The 22,217-nt window shown below is 49.1% G+C and overlaps 1 protein-coding gene across 5 annotated transcripts in view; it reads left to right on the top strand.

Moving 5' to 3' along the window:
- The first annotated feature begins 321 nt into the window (after positions 1–321).
- DNAJC1 (DnaJ heat shock protein family (Hsp40) member C1) overlaps positions 322–22,217 on the top strand; it is a 197,221-nt gene continuing 175,325 nt past the window's right edge. For 2 of the 5 annotated variants that reach the window (XM_073334219.2, XM_073334215.2), the window contains exon 1: positions 322–593. In XM_073334219.2, the coding sequence (XP_073190320.2) occupies positions 426–593 (168 nt within the window). In that variant the 5' untranslated portion in view covers positions 322–425. Of the gene's footprint in view, positions 594–7,416; positions 7,586–13,728; positions 13,922–22,217 lie in introns of all 5 variants that reach the window. The other 3 variants (XM_073334217.2, XM_073334218.2, XM_073334216.2) reach the window with 3 other exon arrangements.

Here is a 22,217-nt window from a genome sequence, read left to right as displayed (position 1 = left end):
GATGCGCCGCCGCCGCCAGTCGGGCCCCCGCTCACTGAAGCAGCGTCAACCGCCGCTGTCGCGCAGGGCTCGGGGGACCCGGGACCGCTCAGAGGGGTCCTGCTGGGGTGCGAGTAGGAGGCAGCCCCCCCCCCCCGGCGTGGGAGGTGGCAGCCACGCTAGAGCCTCTTCCCCGCTCTGGAAGCTCCGTCTACCCCAGGCTTCCAGTCACTGTCTCCCGCGGTTGCTGGGAGAGGTGAGGTCACAGCCGCCAGCGGCGGTGATTGGCCGGGCTGCAAGCCACGCCCCTTCCCCGTGGGAGTCGCAGCGGGAGGAGCCGAGCCTGCCTCCTCCCCGCTTCACTCAGTGCGGAGCCGCCGCTGGGGCGTGTGTCGCCTGGGCAGGGGCCACGTCCGCGTCTTGCCGCCGGCTGCCAGGCAGGGGCCATGGGCCGCCCGAGCCCTGCGCCGCGGCTCCGCGCGCTGTGGCTGCTCCTCGCGCTGCTGCTGCTGCCGCCGCCGCTCGCCCGCGCCTGGGACAGCGGCGACCTGGAGCTTTTCGACCTGGTGGAGGAGGTGCCGCAAAACTTCTACGGCTTCCTGGGGCTGCCGCAGGTGAGCGACTGGCCAGGCAGCCGGCTGCCCCCTGCGCCCGTGGGGCTGTCCCTGCCCCCCCCTCCTCCCCGGGGTCCTCGCCCCCCCAGCTGTGCTGTCCCTGCCCCCCCCCTCCTCCTCCCCGGGGTCCTCGCCCCCCCAGCTGTGCTGTCCCTGCCCCCCCCTCCTCCTCCCCGGGGTCCTCGCCCCCCCAGCTGTGCTGTCCCTGCCCCCCCTCCTCCTCCCCGGGGTCCTCGCCCCCCCAGCTGTGCTGTCCCTGCCCCCCCTCCTCCTCCCCGGGGTCCTCGCCCCCCCAGCTGTGCTGTCCCTGCCCCCCCCTCCTCCTCCCCGGGGTCCTCGCCCCCCCAGCTGTGCTGTCCCTGCCCCCCCCTCCTCCTCCCCGGGGTCCTCGCCCCCCCAGCTGTGCTGTCCCTGCCCCCCCTCCTCCTCCCCGGGGTCCTCGCCCCCCCAGCTGTGCTGTCCCTGCCCCCCCTCCTCCTCCCCGGGGTCCTCGCCCCCCCAGCTGTGCTGTCCCTGCCCCCCCCTCCTCCTCCCCGGGGTCCTCGCCCCCCCAGCTGTGCTGTCCCTGCCCCCCCCTCCTCCTCCCCGGGGTCCTCGCCCCCCCAGCTGTGCTGTCCCTGCCCCCCCCTCCTCCTCCCCGGGGTCCTCGCCCCCCCAGCTGTGCTGTCCCTGCCCCCCCCTCCTCCTCCCCGGGGTCCTCGCCCCCCCAGCTGTGCTGTCCCTGCCCCCCCCTCCTCCTCCCCGGGGTCCTCGCCCCCCCAGCTGTGCTGTCCCTGCCCCCCCCTCCTCCTCCCCGGGGTCCTCGCCCCCCCAGCTGTGCTGTCCCTGCCCCCCCCTCCTCCTCCCCGGGGTCCTTGCCCCCCCAGCTGTGCTGTCCCTGACTTACATGTATCCTGGCTATGTTCTCTCTCTCTCTCTTCCCCCCCCCGCCCTACTGTGCTGTTCCTGCCCCATGCACAGCCTAGCCATGCTCCCCCACAAGCTCCTTCACACTCTCCTCCCCATCCTGGCCCTGGCTCTCCTTCCCCTAGCTTCTTCACTCTTTCCACCCAACCCACCACCCCCTATCAACACCTTCATTTTCTCCTTTCACATCTTGAGCATAGCTACTGCCCCTCTCAGCTCCTTCACCTCCTCCCTGCACACATGTGCCCCCGGCCTGGTTCCCGCACCCCCAGCTTGTTCATCCCCCCTCCAGACATGTAGTCCCCAGTCATGGCTCTTGCTCCCCATCCTCCTCACATACCTTGAGCATATTTCCTGTCCCCCGTCTCCACTGGCTCTTTCCTCCTCTTCCCCAGATACATCCGGGACATAACTCTTCTCTCCCAGCCCCTTCACCCCGTCTTTCTCTCAAACACAACCATGGACATGGCTCCTCACCCCCTAACCAGCTCCTGTACACCTCTCTCCCCACACATGTGTATGTCCTGGGCATGCTCTCAGGTTCTTACTGACCAGCTTCTTCACGGCCCAACTTTTCATGTAGTGGACATGGCTGCAGCCCCCCAGCTCTTTAAGCCTCCTGCCACAAATACCCTGGGTCCCCTGTTCTTTCAGCTCCTCTACACCCACACTGGCTCTCCTGGGTGTTCCCTCTTCCCACATGCAGTCAAAGCATGACTCCTTCACCCTTCCGACCTCCACATTGTGGGTGGCATGGCTACTGCTCTCTCCCACTTTTACTCCTTGCCACCCTCTTGCACATCATGGCCGTGCTCCTGGTCTCCTTGTTTCCTTCTCTCCATCTCCTCGCTCCGCTCTCCGTGCACACATCCTGGCTATGACTTCTGGTCACTCCAAGCGCCTTCATTACATCCCCGCTGTGCGCACACCCAGAATGTAATTGCTGCTCCCCCTCCTTTTTCTCCATACACCCTGCAAATGGCTTCTGCCCTCCACCCCTTAACCTTGTGTCCTCTCCTGCATATCTTTGCATAAAGGCTGGCCACCCAGTTTCTTCACCCTTTGCTTCCCTCCCCCCCACCTGCATTTTGCAGCTCATGGAGTAGGGCTGCTGGTCTTTCTGTTCCCTAAGGTCTTTTGCATCATATACTAGACCTTCCCCCAGCCATAGCTTCTGGACCCCTTCGCTCTTCACCTTGTGCACCTCCATCCTCCTCTCTGTGCACCCTGGGCATTGTTCCTGGTCTCCCCTCAGCTCCTTCGTCCCTGTCTCCCAGCCATGTATTCTGATGTCTGCCCAGCGCCTCCACTTCATGTTAATATTGCACTGCAGCTTGGGCATGGCTCTTGATCTCCTATCCCAACCACTTTCACCCCATACTTCCCAGTCACTCTAGGTCTAGCTTCTGGTCTCCCCCCAACTCAGCACCTTCACCTCATGTTCACTCCCTTACCATCTGCATCCCTGGACATTTGCCAAGTCTTCTAAATCTCATGTCTTCTCCTGCCCCCTCTGCCCCGGGGGCCCCTATGTCCTGGTTGTCTCTTCTCCCCTGTTCCCAAATCTTATGCCCCTTGCTCCCTGGGTACCACTTTCTGCCCCCTAGCATCAGACCATGTCCCTCCCCCTACCCAATCCAGAAGCTCCATCTGTTTTGTTCTGCGTCACCCTGTGCTACTTCCCACTGGGCACCTTGTCCTTTGTTCCCTATTTCCCTTTCTTTCACCTATCTGTTTTGGTGACTAGTCTCTGCTGTTGGTACAGATCTTCTGGTGATTTCATAGAAGTTCTTAGCAGGAGGAATGATCTTCCAGTTAAGGCACTGGCTTAGATGTCCAGAGATCTGCCATGGGTAAATCATTTTTTCACACAGGCTCTTCTGGTATCATCTTTTACGTGTGTGGGGAGAATAATTCAAATGTAAGGTGCATTTGGGACACTTTGGTCAGGCAAGTGGAAATACTGTGCAGCCTATATGAGGTGGAGAAGAACTACATGCCATGTGTAAAGATGCTCTTTTGGGAGGGAAGGGTAATGGTGGTATGGGGAGAATAGCAGCTGCAATTGTAACTGGTAGCTTGCTGGACCCTAAGGCTGTCACTCGTTTTGTCTCGCTTCCTGGGCTAATTAAACACACAATCCAAGGGTCTAGTACCGGGAAATGAAAGTATTATCCAACACCATACTACATAGCAGATCTACTGTTCAATTTTCACAGTCACTGTTAGGGAGGGAGGTGCTGTCTTTGAGGAATGAATTTTAAGCCAGAACTTAAAGTTGATCCCTATGGGGATGGGGACCTTTGTTTTCATTTCAATTAAACATTTAAAGTCTTGCAGTTTAGCATAATATCCTCCCATTCTTATTGTGTCAGCTGAAGACTCAGATCTGCAAGGAGTTCAATGAGATGCAACTTATTTACTTTAACCAGTAAAAATTAAACTAGTTCTCATTACTGTTTCAAGTATTACAGGATGTTAAAATGTCTGCCTAGAAAATCTTGAGTTACTTATGAAAGTACTGATTGCAGTGTAGGTTGCTGTGTAGGCATCTAAAAGTAACTAAAATATACATGTAATGTATTCTTCTCAGCCAATTCATACCCACAGGTAAAGATGACCATAGTGCATCTCAAAACTGGGCAAGCAAACCTTATATTGAGGAGCCTGTGCTGAAACACTGTTAACTGCTGTAGCTAATAACCTCAAAATGTCTATTTCTGCAGCCCACTGACTCCCTCAATTTTTGATGTCTGGGCTGCTCTTTACATTTTGCAGCTCATGGAGTCAGATCAACTGTTCAGAGCTGCTGCTCTGGCCATTTCCCCTCTACTTCCGCTCATGGGCCTCTGAGATTTTAGTGCTCTTGCCTTCTCATCTGCCTGAGGGGTTGTTTGGGTCAAAATCTGAGGCAGTGGTGAGCAGTGATTTCCCCCTCAGCTTCCTGGGCCAGTTTTTCAACTGGATGTTTGAATCCTTTGGAGCCTCTGCTACAGGGCCTCCCTGCTTGTTCCTCTGCACCTTCCAAGTATGGCAGAGCAGCCTAAAACACATTGAATGAAAGCCAAATGGTGCTCGATTTGTGAGATTATCCTACCAGACTGGGCAGACAGTGAGTTGTGCCCAGCCTGCATCCAGCCTTCTGTCCCTGACTCTTGTTAAGTCCCAGGGCTATGAGTCAGACAGGCATGTGGGATCCCTGGCCCCCTAGAGCAACTGACTCCTGGGGAAACTGGGGAAAATGTGCAGAGTAGGAAGGGGCTCCAGGGATGAAGAGGACCCTAGTCAACTGACTCATAGTAAGTCTCAAGGGGCCTCTAGAGAATAGAAAAGGCCATACTTGTGGGATCACAAATTCCCCCCCTCCCCCATCCTAAAATTGGTCCTGAGCATCCTGGGAAAAGAAGCAAGGACTCATAAGCACCCTCCCCTCCTTCCTAGTTTGGCCATTTCCTCAAGGAAATGAAACCCAGAAGAGGGGAACTCAAAGACGTCATGCAAGAGGACATCAGGTACTCAGCAAGGCTAGTCACAAAAAAACCTCACCAAAGCCACAACTGAGCTCATACACTCTCTAAATGAACTAAAAAAGCACAAAAAAACCCAGAAAAACAAAGCCGAAAAAGGTGGAAAAAAAAGCTTAAAAGGTCTAGGAGATCTGTGTCCTCTGATTCTCCTTCCTTCACAGAGGATGATGAATTGTTTGGCCCTAACTCTGATCGGAACCAGGGAAATACTAAAAATCCCTTCCCCGGAAATTCAAGGCCATTTGTAACAACATTGTATCCGCAATTCAGATTCAGTCTGAACAGAATCCCGAGAGTAAGCCTCTGAGGAAGTTTCTGCCCTTGAAATCCTACCCTGAGACTGAGATTCACCTATGCTCCTCCTTTGAGGAAATAATCAGGGATGAATGGGAGAAGCCAGACAAGGGCAAGCACATTAACAGAAATGCTCTATAGCATCCAGGAACCAAAAATCCCAGTTACTGAAATACTGAAGGTTGATGCTGCTTAGTGTCCTGGCAAAAGGTATGGTTATCCCCCTCAGAAGGGAAGTTCTATCCTAAGGATGCCATAGCTCAGAAAAATGGAGGCCACAGTCTCCCATAGGTGAACCTAGTAACTACTTGCTTTGTGAAGGCATGTTTCTCCTGGCTGGAAGATCTCAGAGCTCTCAAGGATAGAGATCACTCTGACTTCGGCTCTATTTTAAAGAAAGTTTCCCTGGCAACAGTGTAAAATAAGATTCTCAGCCAAAGCTATGGTCTCCAGCTCAGTCACCAGATACCACCTATGGCTCCATGCCCAGAAGGTGGATAGCCACTTGAAGCGGGTGCTGTGCTCCGCCAAATTTACAAGAACGCTGCTTTTTGGAGAGAAGCTAGACAAGGTAATGATGGACAATGCAGCAAAATCTAAACATTCTCAAAAGCATGGTGTGGTGTCAGGAGGGAGAGTACAGACCGGCCTTCATCCTCACAGAAATACAAACCAAGAGACAGCAGGTGCTTGGGAGGAAAGCCTTGAGGGAACCCTATAGTTCCCAAATCTCTTTTTGTCAAAAACTGCATAGCAGAACTGAAGCTGGGGCAGAATTTTCTATTTTCTGGTTGCATCTAATAGACTAGCTATTGAAAAGGAAGTGCTAATGTCGGTGGGCCTTTCCTCCAGAGTCATCAGGACACTGCTTTCTTCTAGAAAAGTATCAAGTTTGAAAGCATACTCCTCTCTGGACCAGGTTCTGCAGCTAGTGCCAAATCCTAGAAATCCAGGAATTCCAGTTGTCTTGGATTTTCTCCAAGAAGGGTTTTGACAAAGGTTTCTAATCCAGCAGCATTGCCAATCAAGTGTCTGCCCTTAATAGTAAGATGTTCTCAAGCTCCGCAGGTTAGCTGGCAGAGAACCCCCAGGTAGCCAGATTCCTTAGGGCAGTCTAGTTAGCAAAGTCAGTAATCAGACTTCTTTCCCAAATGGGACCTGACAAACCATCTCTTTGAATCATTGATGTCAGCATCTGCATTTGTCCATCAAGGCTTGCTTCCTGCTAGACATCGCATCCACCAGGCAAGTGTTGGTACTGGTGGTCCTTTCTATGCAGGAGACTTACTGCATGAATCACTTATTCCTAAGGTGAATTTTTTCCTCCCATACATCCTGAGAGGTGATTCAAGGCCACAGGATTGAGGAAAGATGGCACACCTTAGATGTTGAAGGCTCCTAAAATTCAACCTCAAACATACATTGTCTTTGAGGAGATTGGGTGCCCTGTCTTGAATTTTTACACCTACAATGCCAAGGAGTCAGAGCATCCAAGTCCTCTATTGCTAGGTGGATTAGACTATGGATTGTGAAAGTGTATAAGGCATTGGAGGTTCTGGCTCCAGATGGAGTCAGGGCACACTCCACACGATTCCTGGAGAGTTCATGGGCAGAAAGAGCTAATACATCCACAGCAGAAATTTGTAAGATGGTCACCTGGTCAACTGCTACCACCTTGATCTAACACTATAGGGTGGATTTCCTGTCCTCGGCAGAGACATCTTTTGGCAGGGAGGTAATGTAGGCAGTGGTCCAGAAATGACTTTGCCTTTTGAGCAAACGTTATAAATGGGAAAGGATGCTGTTTTTCCCCCTCTTCATGACCTTATTCTTTGCCCTCCTACATCTGTTAACTGCTTGCTCCTTCTCGGATGTCAAGAATTGTGGGAGACGATAGGCTGCAGAATGGAAAATTTCTTACCAATAACTTCCTTTCTGCCAGCATAGTCTCCCAGAATTCTGCCCACCCTAAATGGCTCAAGAACCAGAAGGTCAGATACTGAGTAGGATCTTTATCATGAGACTCTCTCCCCCCCCCCCCCCATTGTACATAGTTGGTCAGTTACCTTTTAAGAATTTTACTATTACTGTTATAGAAACTTTTAAGCTTTGAAGTAACTCATTTGGCTATGAGCGGGTGTAGAGGGGTGCATGTCCAGAGTGGTGGCACCAAATATTCATCCGCCTTCATGAGCTGCAAACTGAGCAAAGAAGCCCAGACTTCAAGAATTGTGGGAGATGCTACTAGCAGAAAGGAAATTATTGGTAAGAAATTTTCCATTCTTGTGTCAGCTGAGTCCTGTATTGTAAGTTCCATACTCTAAATACAAATTTAAAATATAAGTTAGAAAATTGAAGCTTTTCAACTAACAGACACTATCCTCAAGAGTCTCACTCTTCAGCATAAAGAAAAGGAGTACTTGTGGCACCTTAGAGACTAACCAATTTATTTGAGCATGAGCTTTCGTGAGCTACAGCTCACTTCATCGGATGCATACTGTGGAAACTGCAGAAGACATTATATACACAGAGACCATGAAACAATACCTCCTCCCACCCCACTCTCCTGCTGGTAATAGCTTATCTAAAGTGATCATCAAGTTGAGCCATTTCCAGCACAAATCCAGATTTTCTCACCCTCCGCCCGCCCCCTCCCCCCACACAAACTCACTCTCCTGCTGGTAATAGCCCATCCAAAGTGACCACTCTCTTTAAAATGTGTATGATAATCAAGGTGGACCATTTCCAGCACAAATCCAGGTTTTCTCACCCTCCCCCCATCCCCCTCCAAAAACCACACACACAAACTCACTCTCCTGCTGGTAATAGCCCATCCAAAGTGACCACTCTCCTTACAATGTGCATGATAATCAAGGTGGGCCATTTCCAGCATAAATCCAAGTTTAACCAGAACGTCGGGGGGGGGGGGGGAGAGCGGTAGAAAAAAACAAGGGGAAATAGGCTACCTTGCATAATGACTTAGCCGCTCCCAGTCTCTATTTAAGCCTAAATTAATAGTATCCAATTTGCAAATGAATTCCAATTCAGCAGTTTCTCGCTGGAGTCTGGATTTGAAGTTTTTTTGTTGTAAGATAGCGACCTTCATGTCTGTGATTGCGTGACCAGAGAGATTGAAGTGTTCTCCGACTGGTTTATGAATGTTATAATTCTTGACATCTGATTTGTGTCCATTTATTCTTTTACGTAGAGACTGTCCAGTTTGACCAATGTACATGGCAGTGGGGCATTGCTGGCACATGATGGCATATATCACATTGGTGGATGTGCAGGTGAACGAGCCTCTGATAGTGTGGCTGATGTTATTAGGCCCTTTGATGGTGTCCCCTGAATAGATATGTGGGCACAGTTGGCAACGGGCTTTGTTGCAAGGATAGGTTCCTGGGTTAGTGGTTCTGTTGTGTGGTATGTGGTTGTTTGGTGAGTATTTGCTTCAGGTTGGGGGGCTGTCTGTCGGCAAGGACTGGCCTGTCTCCCAAGATTTGTGAGAGTGTTGGGTCATCCTTCAGGATAGGTTGTAGATCCTTAATAATGCGTTGGAAGGGTTTTAGTTGGGGGCTGAAGGTGACTGCTAGTGGCGTTCTGTTATTTTCTTTGTTAGGCCTGTCCTGTAGTAGGTGACTTCTGGGAATTCTTCGGGCTCTATCAATCTGTTTCTTCACTTCCGCAGGTGGGTATTGTAGTTGTAAGAATGCTTGATAGAGATCTTGTAGGTGTTTGCCTCTGTCTGAGGGGTTGGAGCAAATGCAGTTGTATCGCAGAGCTTGGCTGTAGACGATGGATCGTGTGGTGTGGTCAGGGTGAAAGCTGGAGGCATGTAGGTAGGAATAGCGGTCAGTAGGTTTCCGATATAGGGTGGTGTTTATGTGACCATTGTTTATTAGCACTGTAGTGTCCAAGAAGTGGATCTCTTGTGTGGACTGGACCAGGCTGAGGTTGATGGTGGGATGGAAATTGTTGAAATCATGGTGGAATTCCTCAAGGGCTTCTTTTCCATGGGCCCAGATGATGAAGATGTTATCAATATAGCGCAAGTAGAGTAGGGGCGTTGGGGGACGAGAGCTGAGGAAGTGTTGTTCTAAGTCAGCCATAAAAATGTTGGCATACTGTGGGGCCATGCGGGTACCCATAGCAGTGCCGCTGATCTGAAGGTATACATTGTCCCCAAATGTAAAATAGTTATGGGTAAAGACAAAGTCACAAAGTTCAGCCACCAGGTTAGCCATGACATTATCGGGGATAGTGTTCTTGATGGCTTGTAGTCCATCTTTGTGTGGAATGTTGGTGTAGAGGGCTTCTACATCCATAGTGGCCAAGATGGTGTTATCAGGAAGATCACCGATGGATTGTAGTTTCCTCAGGAAGTCAGTGGTGTCTCAAAGGTAGCTGGGAGTGCTGGTAGCGTAGGGCCTGCTCAAATAAATTGGTTAGTCTCTAAGGTGCCACAAGTACTCCTTTTCTTTTTGCGAATACAGACGAACACGGCTGTTACTCTGAAACTCTTCAGCATGAGACTTAATATTCCCATAGCTCTTAAAAGATTTTGATCTCAGAGGGCAATGGTATGCGTGAACCAGGCCCCATTCTGGCCACTGCACACCACCTATTGTCAGATATATATGAAAACCTCCAAATCTTCTGGTCAGTTCCTCCTTGAATTTGATTGGTGAAGGAGCGCTCTATTCACTGTGCTTCTACATTGCTCCAGGTTTTCTGCCAACTGTGTCCTGGAAATCTAGTAGTTTCCACCATCCAGTCAGTTGCCTAAATTGGAATGCTTTTGGCTCAAGAGCTATGCCATGCTTTTGTAATACATTGGTGTCTGTGCTGGCACCAACTTTTTTCTTGGTGCGTGGTGCATGCCCTGCATTTGGCACTTGCCTTGAATGCACCAAAGGAGGGTCACAGCAGCATGTGGCAATCTTTGCTTTTGACGCCCAGGAATACTTTTTTCTTTTTTTCTTCTTTTTTTTTTTTTTTGGTACGCTGGTATCTAAATGCATCATTTTTAACAGATCTTGGGCCATCAAACTCTTCCATTTTCTTGGCCCCTGGGGGTCCTTTGTTGTTCCTCTTAGTGCTAGTGTTTGGTGCTTTTTCAAGTGCCCCACCACCTAGTTTCTCTTCTTCCAGGTACATCTTTGAGGGAGGAAGACTGCTACACAAATACAGTTTGAAGTTACCAAGCAGTACTTATGTGAGACAGACAACCATATATGTTGACCATAATGTACAGGGGGTGCCAGACTTCCCTGTATGTGTCATCTTCTGCACTGAAGATTCAAGGGAAGCATCTCCAAGACCACCTTCAGGCACCCTAGACTAGGGAGATTGCTATAAACTAGGTATGAGGACTGCCCAGAATGCTTTGATGGGTGAACTCTGGGACCTGGAGTTGGCGCAGACAACTGAATGCAGGGACTACGTGCTAGCATTGCCTGTGTGTATTTAGAGCCCATATCTCTTCTCTTCCCCCTCCCCTTTGCTGAGCTCAGCTAAGCAGTTTCCCTATCAAAGTCTCTAGGCATTGGCTCCTCGTTACAGTTGAGGTTCCACACCTGAAGTCAGTGTTGAGCTCCACTGAAGACAGATGCAAAAGGTGTCAGCAGCTTACTCGCTGTGTCCCTAACACAACCTCTGACTCATAGTGCTACATTGAAGCCTCTGGATTTTCTGTTGTAAGTGGAGAGGGAAATAGTAATTCCAGTTACCAGTATATATTCAGTGACCTCATAGGTTCACTTCTGGTCCTCTGCATGACTGTCAGAAGTGCTACAGTATTGGCTTTTAGGCTCTCTTTTTGTCCGGCATTGGTAGGGTATGATCTCAGAGTAAAATCTTTGTCACTGTTTTCTGAAGCTGACACTCCAGGTGACTGCATTGCCTAAATAATTGCAGCTGATTGGGGTGGAGGTCACAGTGGAAAGGGCTGTTTTTTTAACTTGGGGATTTTTAAGAGCAGGTTGGACAAACACCTGTTAGGGATGGTCTAGTTAATACTTAGTCCTGCCTTGAGTGCAGGGGACTGGACTAGATGACCTCTCGAGGTTCCTTCCAGTTCTATGATTCTATGAAAATGGCAGTCTTCCCTTTACTGCTTTAATGATTCCATTCCTCCAGTGGCTGGTAGGGGAACCTGGGCCTGCTGTCTACTCTGTGTTCCAGTCCAGGGACCCTATCTCTCGAAACAGTGACCTACTTACTCCCAGACAATGTTGCTCTTCGCTTGGATTCCTTCCTACCTTGTAAGCCCCCTGGTTTGCCAGCCCAAGTACCCTCCTGTCAGGGAGTGACTGCAGACTATTACCTGCCTCCTTCTGTTGCTAGCTTCCTGGCTTATATAGGCCCCATCTGTTTCTGCTCAGCTGAGCCTGCTTCCAGTCAATCCCAGCTCCCTGACTCCTCCTCCAGGTGCGGCCTGTGTAGTTAATTGGCCTCATTTACCCTCTCGGCCAGTGTGGCATACACCCCTTCACAGAGGGCTTTCCTTAATATCGGCTTCTGGCTAGCAGATGTGCTATAAATTTAAAACTCCTCTCCAGTGGTTACTGGAAGGGTCAAGGAGTTTTCTTATCCATGTGGCTGTTGAATAGTAAAAATTATCTGTACTTTAATTCCAATTTCTGCCTTCTGCTATTCAGAAACCAAGTATTCAAAGGATGAGTGCCAATATCTGATTCTGTCCTTAATACATATGGACTGTCACTGAACATGAACTGATAAATATGTCCAGTCTTTCTGTTGATACTAGTTGGCTTTTGAGACAAAGGCCTGTTGTGCAAAAACTGTGGAATCAAAATCTTGGAATGGGTTGTGGGGTGGCTATATGAATGACCAACTTGGAATTGACCCCTGAGGCTCTGTTACGTGTTCTAGTTATTATTCTAGCTGCAGTAAAAATAAATGTTGGTTTAGATACCTACTGCTGTAGGTAAGAGGCAACATAGAACTAGGAACCTTCACACAGCAATTGCAATAAAATTCCAGACTCTGCCATTATAAGTCTAACTTGGCTAGCTGTGAGGACAGGCCCCACAGCCACAAATGTAGCCTTATACATGTTACGGAGGCATGTAGTCAATGTGCATCATCAGCATATTCACACGGGCATTCTGTAATGGAAGCGTTCGCTTATGAAAGCGTGTCCTAAACAAAGCTTCAGGTCACTGAAATGACTAACCTCCTAGATGGTTTGGAGGAAATTTCATTTCAAATATTTCCTGACCTTTAGGGAGTTGCTGTTTTCTAGGAATTTTGATCTAGTAGACAGAGGGGAGACAAACCTCTTGCTTGAGAGAAGAAACTATTTCGTTGCTGGGTCCCCCATATAGTGGCTGGTCAGTAGTTGGAAGTGAACCCCAGAATGCAAGAAATGCATATCTACTCAAGGGGAAAAAAAGGAGAGCAGTCATTTCAATTTACGCTGTACTAGTAAAGAAATTGTGTGCTTATCAAGTGAACCTGAGGATTGTGCTTTTTACCAATGGAGCCATTTCTTGTATTGGAAACAGGTGAAACAAAAGCATATGGGGCATATGGAAATGGGAGCCTTGGCAGACATACTGCGGAGATGTTACAGTCTTAGAGGTGTGAGCTACCCTGTTCACTTCAGTGTTATTGAAGCATGTAATAAAGGAGAGGAAATATTATAAAGATCAACACAGTTAAATGTCTACTCAAAAATGAGAAGTCATTAAACAAAACATAGAGGGCTTTAAGGGTTATGTTACTTAGACTTTAAGGCCAGAAGGAATCATCCAATTATCTAGTCTGATCTCTAGTATATCACAGGCTATTAAATTTTACCCAGATACCCCCATATTAAGCCCAAAGATTTTAATAGAGCAAACCATTTCAGCCTTCAGGAAACTAAATGGTGTGCACCACAGGCAGAGAACAGGAGAGAACCAGATGCCAGCAATGTCTGAGTCCCCGGCAATGGCAGGACATGGATTAGGGTTGAGATGCCTAAATGATCCCAGCAGGTGAACCATGCTTCATTCTACAGAGGAAGGCAGCATGCTTCCCCACCCCCCAAGGTGCCTAACCTGGGGAAAAATTCCTTCCTGACTTTAAATCTGGTAATTCGAGTACGAGTATAGAGCAAGATACACTGGCTGGGCATCTAGAAAGGATTCTCTGTTTCACTTCAGAGCACTGGTCTACCCAGTCTGGTGTCCTCTGGCCACTCTGATTCAGAGGAAGATTAACCCCCCCCGTCCCCCTAAATAATACCTGAAGCCAATTCTGTGTTCGGGGGGTGGGGAGGCAGGGGCAGGGCGGAATTCTTCCTGACCCCTGCAGGTGACTGGCTGAAACCTTGAAGCATGAGATTTGATTATGGTGACATCTTAATGGAGGTAATACAGGCAATCCTTGTTTCCCCATAGTCTGTGAAGGAAAGGAGTGAACAGGGGACCCACGGATTAAGACTTTAAGGTCAGAAGATACTACCACAATCACCCAGCCTGACACACCCCTTCCTTCCATGTGCACGCAGGCTGCAGAATTTCTTCTTGAAGCTGGATTAAAATGTATCCTTTAAGAAGAGATTTGATATCTTTTTGAAGACTCCAAGTGATGGTGAGTTCACCTCCTGCACTGTTCCATAAGCTGTTCTAGTGTTTATTTAGCCTCGGTGCCAAGAAACTGCATCGTTTCAAGTCTGAATTTGTCTAACTTCATTTTCCAACTCTTAGATTTTATGCCTTTGTCAACAAGGTTGAAAAGCCCGCTCCACCCCCCATATCTTTTCCATGTGTAAGTACCAATACACTGTGATGAGTCATCTCAACCTTGTCTTTGATAAACTGAATAAGTTGAGTTCCTGAAGTCTTGTACGGCTTGTTTTCCAGCCCTTGGATCACTTTCGTGGCCTTCCTTTGAACTCTCTCTCCAGTATTTCCACATCCTTCTGGACATGTGGACAACAGAACTGGGTGCAACATTCTTGTAGTGGTCTTACCAATGCTGTGTACAGAGGCAAAATCACTTAGTTATTTCTACTTGATATTCACTTTTTTTTTAAATACATGCCAGGATCACATTATGCCCTTTTTGTTGTAGCATTGCACTGACAGCTCACATAATTATCCATGATGACCTCTAAATCTTTCTCAGTCGTTCCTTTCCAAGATATTCCCTTATCCCGTAGGTATCATTTGTGTTCTTGGTTCCCAGGTGTATTACCTTGCATTTGGCTATTTTAAAACCCATTTACTTAAGCGATTCGGGTTACTCTAGCAGTAACCTGTCCTTCTCATTATTTACTACTCCATTAATCTTTGTCATCTACAAACTTTACCAGCAAAGATTACCTATCATTGTCTAGATTGTTCATAAAAATATTAGGTAGTTGGACCAAGCATTGAACCCTTGGGATCCCCCGTGAAGTAGCCCTGCTCAATGGTGTTTCCCCATTAACAGCTACATTTTGAGGTTTGTCAGTGAGCCAGTTTTTAATCCATCTAATGTGTGCCCTCTTAATTCCATATAATGCAATTTTTAAATAAAAAATGTCTTGTGGACTAAATCAAATACCTTGGGGAAACCCAATATCCTCTATCAACACAGTTGCCTTTATTACGTGCATGGCTGCTGGAGCTTTTTCCCTTAATGGTATCTATAGGGCCAGCTCTGGCATCCCCTGGAGCTCGGTGCTCATGTGCTGGTCTATGGCTGCCGGGCCTGCACCCTCTCAGTTCCTTCTTACTGCTTGTGTTGGTCACTGGAACACCGTTTTCTGTTTTGCGATTTGAAGTGCTCCTATTGGTTTCTTACTCGTCAGTTCTTTTGTGTAGTTATTCTTAGTGTTTGATAAAGAAGTTAGAATAGTTAGTGGTCCCCTCAGGGACTGTGTCCCAGGCACGGGGCACGGTCCAGGCTTCAACCGTGTGCCGTCTGTCAGAAGCCCATGCTGGTGAGCAATCCTCACATAGGTCTAAAGTGTCAGGAGGAAACAGACGTCAAGGATAACATTTGTAAAGGCTTCAGACCGTGTACTCAAAAAGATAGACATTTGCCTTAAAGCCCTATTGATGGAGGCAGCATTTAGGCCAGCCTCAGAACTATCCTGTTCTGACTGAGTGCTGAGCACTTCAACCTCAGTATGGAGCGCTCCACTGGCATTGGGCTCACCTCAGCACCATTCACCATCACTGGTGCCGAGAAAGCTTCATAGGAAGCAGCACACTGAATGTGGGTGCTCCCCCGCATCGAAGAAGGATGGGAAAGGAGTGGCAGTCAAAGGACCGGTGTTGAGCCGTTTGCCTTTTGGGTGACTGGGAAGCAGCTTTTCTGCCTGGGGCTCCGAGCCCATTACGGGAACCACCGCTGTCTCCAGGGAGTGGTAGGGGTCCCCTATGCCTGATGGTGCCCTCAATGCTGGAGGTGTTTCAGGCACCCAGAGACCTGATGGTCCTACTGGTGCCGCCCACACAGTGGCACCTTCCTTCAACTGTGGAGCCAGTGAAGGCACCCCCCTCCAAAAGGCAGCCCTCTATGGGCCTGCCTCCGTGGTCGCTCGGCTAGTGCCGTTCTCTAGTGTCCTGGCACTGGTCTTAATGCCTAATTTCCAGTCTCTGGCCTTGCGTCATCGATCACCAGCCTCGCAGCATTGGTCCCTACCTCTTCGGTACTGACCACCCTCCTCTCTGCACCAGTCGCTGATGACTCAGCGGCGGTCACTGTCTCCCTGACACCGGTCTCCAGCACCTCGATTCCCGACTCCATGTCAGTCCACAGTCTTGGCACCAATCCCCATGTATGTAGCATCCATTCCTGGAACTGTCAATGATCGCTTTCTCCCCCGGCATCACTCCCCATCATAGCTAGCAGAAGGAGGCACTGACAGCTCTGCCGTGGTCCCCAAGGGAGGAGTCATCCTCGTAGTCAGAGGGGAAGTTTGGTACTCACCCACAGAAGCACCAGTCGTCGTATGTGCCAGTCTTCGGTGCGGGTGTCTGGTGCCTGGGACAATGGCTAGTACATTGGCCATATTGGAACCCACGGGGAGGTTCCCATGATGCTGGGGCCTTACTCCCATCAGTCTTCGGCAACCATATCAGAAAAACAGGCCATGGCACTCACGCTCCCATACAGAAACCAGACTCTGACTCCGATCCTGGTAATGAAGTCCAGGTTTCCCTGGTGGAAGAAAGGACCTCTGGCCTTCCCCCGGTGCTGCTATCATCCTCTTCATCTCCGAACAAGGTGGTCACTGGTCCCTCTGACCCACTCCTGCAAAATGACTTTCAGGCTCATCAGGAGCTCCTCAGAAGGGGGCTGCAAACCTAGGATTAGAGGCAGAGGAGCTCTCTGAGCCCACTGCTAGCCTCTTCAATATACTGGCGGACGCAGCATCCTCTAAGGTTGCACTGCCAGTTCAAGAAGGGGATTGAAAGTGGTCAAGATGGTTTGGCAGACTCCATCCCCAACATCGAAGAGGATGGAAAAGAAGTATTATGTTCCATCCAAAAGTTACAAGTACTCACAGACTCCCTGGATTGCTGGTGGTATCCGCTGCTAATGACCAGGACAGGCAGGGTCAGGCAAGCATGACTCTTAAGAACAAGGAAGCTGGACTTGTTCAGGAGAAAAATTTATTCTATGGCCAGTCTCCAACTCAGAATCTACAAAAAGCAGGCGATGCTGGGGAGATACAACTATAATATTTAGGACTCTGTAGCCAAATTTAAGGATTCCTTGCCGCAGGATTCCAGGCAAGAATTCCTGCCCATCTTAGAGCAGGTGTTCTCAAACTTTTGTACTGGTGACCCTTTCACATAGCAAGCCTGCGAGTGTGACCCTCTCTTATAAATTTAAAAACACTTTAAAATATATTTAACACCATTATAGATGCTGAAAGCAAAGCGGAGTTTGGGGTGGAGGCTCACAGCTTGCGACCCCCCCCATGTAATAACCTCATGACCCTCTGAGGAGTCCCCTTCACCCCCAGTTTGAGAACCACTGTCTTAGAGGAAGGTAAGACAGGCCAGAGCCTTCTTCCAGACAGCACGGGATGTGGCAGATTCAGTGGCCAGGTCAATGGCCTTGGCGGTGCCCATGCAATGCAGCTCATGGCTGCCATCCTCAGGGCTTCTCCAGGAGGTTGCAGCAGCCTATTCAGGACCTTCCCTTTGAGGGCACAGCTCTATTTTCAGAGCAGACAGATACCAGGCTGCACAACCTGAAAGACTCCAGCGCCACACTGTGCTGCCTGGGCTTGTACATGCCGCAGGCCTCCAGGAAGCATTTCCGGCCACCTTCACCAATGAAATTCTCAGGTCCACCACAGCAAGGTCCCTATAAGAGAAGAGACGGAGGGTTTAAGCACCGCCGACCCGACCCGTCCTTGATGACCCAGTTGGGCCCCACATGACACTCGGCAGGCATTTTTGAGGTTGTGCCTCAGGACGGAGTTCCAGTCTTGCCCCAGGATCCATCCCTCTGTTTATTTCTGAACCATTTATCTTTCTTGCTGCATGGGCCCGAGTTACCTTGGATCATTGGGTGCTCAACACCATAGCAGCTGGCTACACTCTGCAGTTTTCTTGCATCCCTCCCTCCCACTCCCCTTCCTCTTCAGGACCCTTCTCACAAGCAACTCCTCATCCAGGAGGTGGAATGCCTCTCTATGTCAAGAGGGCATGGAGGAAGTTCCTGAAGATATGAGGGAGAAAGGGTTTTACCCCTAATATTTTCTAATCCCGGATGCCAAAAGGAGCCTCAGACTCATTCTAGACGTGAGTTGCCTCAACAGATATCACAAGAAGTTGAAGTTCCACATGGACTCCCTAGCCTCCATCACCTCTGTGGGTCTGGTACGCCACCCTCAACTTATAGGATGCCTATTTCCACTACCAATTCATGGCACTGTCCTTTTGCCTATCTTCTGCTCCAAAGGTCTTCACTAAGTGCATGGCGGTGGTGGCCACTTACCTGAGATGTTGAGGTACCCATACCTCGACGACTGGCTTGTCTGAGGCAGATCACAAGCCCAGGTCCAGCATGGCCTTAGGTGGCTCGCACCAAAGTGTCAGGAACTGAGCCTGCTTATAAACTAACAAAAATCAGCTGACTCCTGCTCAAAGGATAGAGTTTATAGGAGTGTTGCTTGACTCTACACAGGCCAGAGCCTACCTGCTAGAGTCCTGATTCTGAGCTATGTCAGACCTCATCATGCACATCAGAGCCCACCTGCTCACGATTGCCCAGGTATGCCTCAAGCTGCTTGACCACATGACGGTGTATACTTACGTTGTTCAACACGCATGTATATGGCTCAGACTTCTGCAGACATGGCTGGCATTGGTCTACGCTCCCGGCAGGCACAATTTGGACTTAGTGGTCACAGTCCTATTGAACGTCCTGTCATCCCTAACTTGGTGGGCATAACCGCAATCAGTCCTGGAATGGGTTGTCTTTGTAGCTGCACTCCCATAGGAGACCTTGGACTCTGACACTTCAGACTTATGGTGGGGAGCCCACCTCAGCAACAGCAGTACCCAGGGCCTCTGGTCCCAGGAGGATCACTCCCTCCACATAAATGTCAGGGAGCTCAAGGTGATATGCTTGGCCTGCCAGGCATTTCTCCCCTACCTAAAGGGCAGAGTGGTGCAGATCTTGATGGACAATACAACTGCAATGTTTTACATCAACAAGCAAGGTGAAACCTGCTTGTCGGCCTTGTGTCAAGAGATCCTCCAGCTGTGGGACTGCTGTGTGCAGCATGCCATTCATCTTGAGGCGTCGCCCTCTCGGGCACTTGAAACACACTGGCGGATCTCAGCAGGTCCTTCTCGCCACAAGTGGTCACTCCACCCAGAGGTTGTCAGTATGATCTTCCAGACATGGGGGACTCCTCAGATGGACATATTTGCGACAAGGCAGAACAGGAAATGTCAGCAGTTTTGCAGAGCTGCCAAAGGCTCTCTGTCCAATGCCTTTCTGCTCCCATGGACAGAAACCTTGTTATACGCCTTCCCACTGATAACCCTGATTCACAAAGTCCTACTTGAAGGTTAAGAGGAACAAAGCGAAGACAATCCTGGTAGCTCCAGCATGGCAACGTCAGCACTGGTTCGGTACGCTCTTGGACCTCTCAATAGCAAACCCATTAGAGCTCCTGCTCCAACTGGACTTGCTCTTGCAGAACCAGGACTGTTTGATCCATCTGAACCTAGCGTCCCTACATATGACAGCATGGCTAAACGTGGAGGAGCAGGCCTGCTTAGCAGAAGTCCAATGCTTTCTGCCTGGTAGCAGGAAGCCCTTCACTAGGGTGACTTAGCTAGCTAAGTGGAAATGTTTCACCTGTTGGGCTGTGGGATGGGGTCTTCCTCTCTTCCGGTCATCGCTGCAATCCATCTTAAACTGCCTGCTTCATCTCAAGCACCAAGGCCTGGCCCTTTCATCAATCAAGGTCCACTTAGTGGCTATCTCGGCCTTCCACCCGCCAGTCCAAGGTAGATCAGTCTTCTCTCACAACCTGATGATCAGATTCCTGAAAGGTCTGAGAGACTATACCCACAGGTTTGTGATCCTGTTGCTTCTTGGGACGTAAACCTGGTGCTGTCAAGGCTCACGGGTTCCCCCTTTTGAGCAGCTGGCTTCTTGTTCTTTGATGCTCCTCTCATGGAAGGTCTCCTTCTTGGTGGCAATCACGTCAGCCTGCAGGGTATCTGAGATTAGGGCTTTGACGTCTGAACCCCCTTATACGGTGTTCTACAAGGAAAGGTTCAGCTATGCCCCCACCCAGCTTTGTGACCCAAGGTGGTGTCACAGTTCCATAATCAAGACATTTTCCAACTGGGTTTCTTTCCAAAGCCTCACAAGATGAATGAGGAGTGCCTGTTACACTCTTTGGTTTGATCCTCTTGATGTAAAATACTAAGGCCTGCCTAACATTCATTCTGTAAGTTGATGCAGCTCTTCATTGCAGTGGCAGACAGGATGAAAGATCTGCTGGTGACCTCTCAGAGAATCTCCTCGTGGATAACAGTCTGGATCAAATTCTGCTATGAATGAGCAGGGGTGTCGCCAGTGTTCTGACGGCTCATTCTGTCAGAGGCTTTCCCAGTACAGGTACTGATCCAGGACATCTGTAGAGCCTGGTACTCTGTTCATACTGTCACATCCTGCTATGCCATCACCCAGCAGGCCTGGGACAACACCAACTTCAGCAAAGTGGTGTTGCAAGCAGCCCTTCTGTGAATTCCAAGCCCACCTCCAGGGATACTGATTGTGAGTCACCTAACATAAAATTGACATGAGCAAGCACTCGAAGAAAAAATGGTTACTTAAATTTCGTAACTGTTCTTTGAGATGTGTTGCTCATGTCCACTCCTTGACTCGCCCTCCTTCCCCTTTGTTGGAGTTGATGGCAAGAAGGAACTGAGAGGGTGCAGGGCTGGTGGTGCCCCATATACCAGCGTGTGCGTGCAAGGCTCCAGGGAATGACAGAGCCGTCCCTAAAGGAGAAATCTCCGGCAGCCGTGCACGTGGGCACTCACACACATAACATGGAAAGGACATGAGCAACACATCTCAAAGAACAACACTTAGAAAGTTAAGTAACCATTTTTTACAAGGTGGAGGGAGAAAAATTAACATCTGAGGATTGCAGCAAGGACGGTTTAGGTTTGACGGGAAAAACTTCCTAACTGTCAGGGTGGTTAAATACCGGAATAAATTTCCGAGGGAGGTTATGGAGTCTCCATCATTGGATCTTTTTAAGAGCAGGTTAGACAAACACCTGTCAGTGATGGTCTCTAGATGATAGTTCTGCCATGAGTGCAGGGGACTGGACTAGATGACCCCTTGAGGTCCCTTCCAGTCCCGCGATTCTATGATTCTGTCTTTGTATCAAAACTAACATACTGGTTCATTGCCCTCTGGAGTGTGCAGACTCCAGATCAATACCATACATTTCAAAGACTTCTGTGCATTTATGCTTCTGCCCTCATCTGATGGGAAGACAAGTTGACAGTGCCTAGGCCGTGAGCATTGATTTTTGGCTGAAACACACTGGGACAATTCAGGGTTGACACTACTTGGTTCAAAGTCTTCCAAATATTCATACCCCTTGTTCTTGTAGTGGAACTGTGCCGTGACCACATGGGACTAAAGCTCTGCCTTTTGAAGTGACTGTATCAAAACTACTTGCTTCAGGCTGTAAATTTTTGGCAAGGCTCTGTGATGATGTTGGAAGATGTGATTTTGAGGGATTTAAGAAGTCTAAATCCTCCCGTACTGACTCTTGGCACAATGGCTACATCATTACAATTTCAATCTGCTGGTGCTCCTCCATGAGATGACTGTCTGTCCATATACAATAGATAGGGTGTGCATTGTGACCCTATCTATTTGATGATGGGCTCCAGACCATAGAACATCCAGCTTTGTAAAGATATTGGGCTGAAATCAAGTAACAGTTGAGTGCCTGAACTATCAATCTTCAGGCAACCAGGACTGATGGTATTAGTAATGAAGCATTACAGAAAGTGCTCCAGAACCTCTGTTCAAGCTAAGTCCCCTGCGTGCTGTTCAAAATAAGATTTAAGTAGGACTTGAGCTGTTCATAGGCCTTGTGCTTAACCCTCTGCACAAGCATGTGATTCGAACAATATTTGTGCAAAGGTTAAAATGGAAGCAGATGACTGACTGGAATGGGATATTGAGCACCAAGCTCACTGTTTTGTATTCAGATATCAGTACAATAGAATTATTCTCTTATTTCATCCTCCTCTTTGTGTTCTGAATGTAATATTGGGTATTGAAAATTCCAGATTACTCAGAGTAAATAATACAACCCTTCAGTTCCTGGCATTAATGTAAAAATAAAGGTGAATAACATTTTCCACAAGTTGAAGCAAAACTG

The sequence above is a fragment of the Lepidochelys kempii genome, chromosome 2, assembly GCF_965140285.1.
Source record: "Lepidochelys kempii isolate rLepKem1 chromosome 2, rLepKem1.hap1, whole genome shotgun sequence".
Classification (NCBI taxonomy): domain Eukaryota; kingdom Metazoa; phylum Chordata; order Testudines; family Cheloniidae; genus Lepidochelys; species Lepidochelys kempii.
Note: the sequence above shows the minus strand (reverse complement) of the source record. Positions and strands in the feature narration are given on the sequence as shown.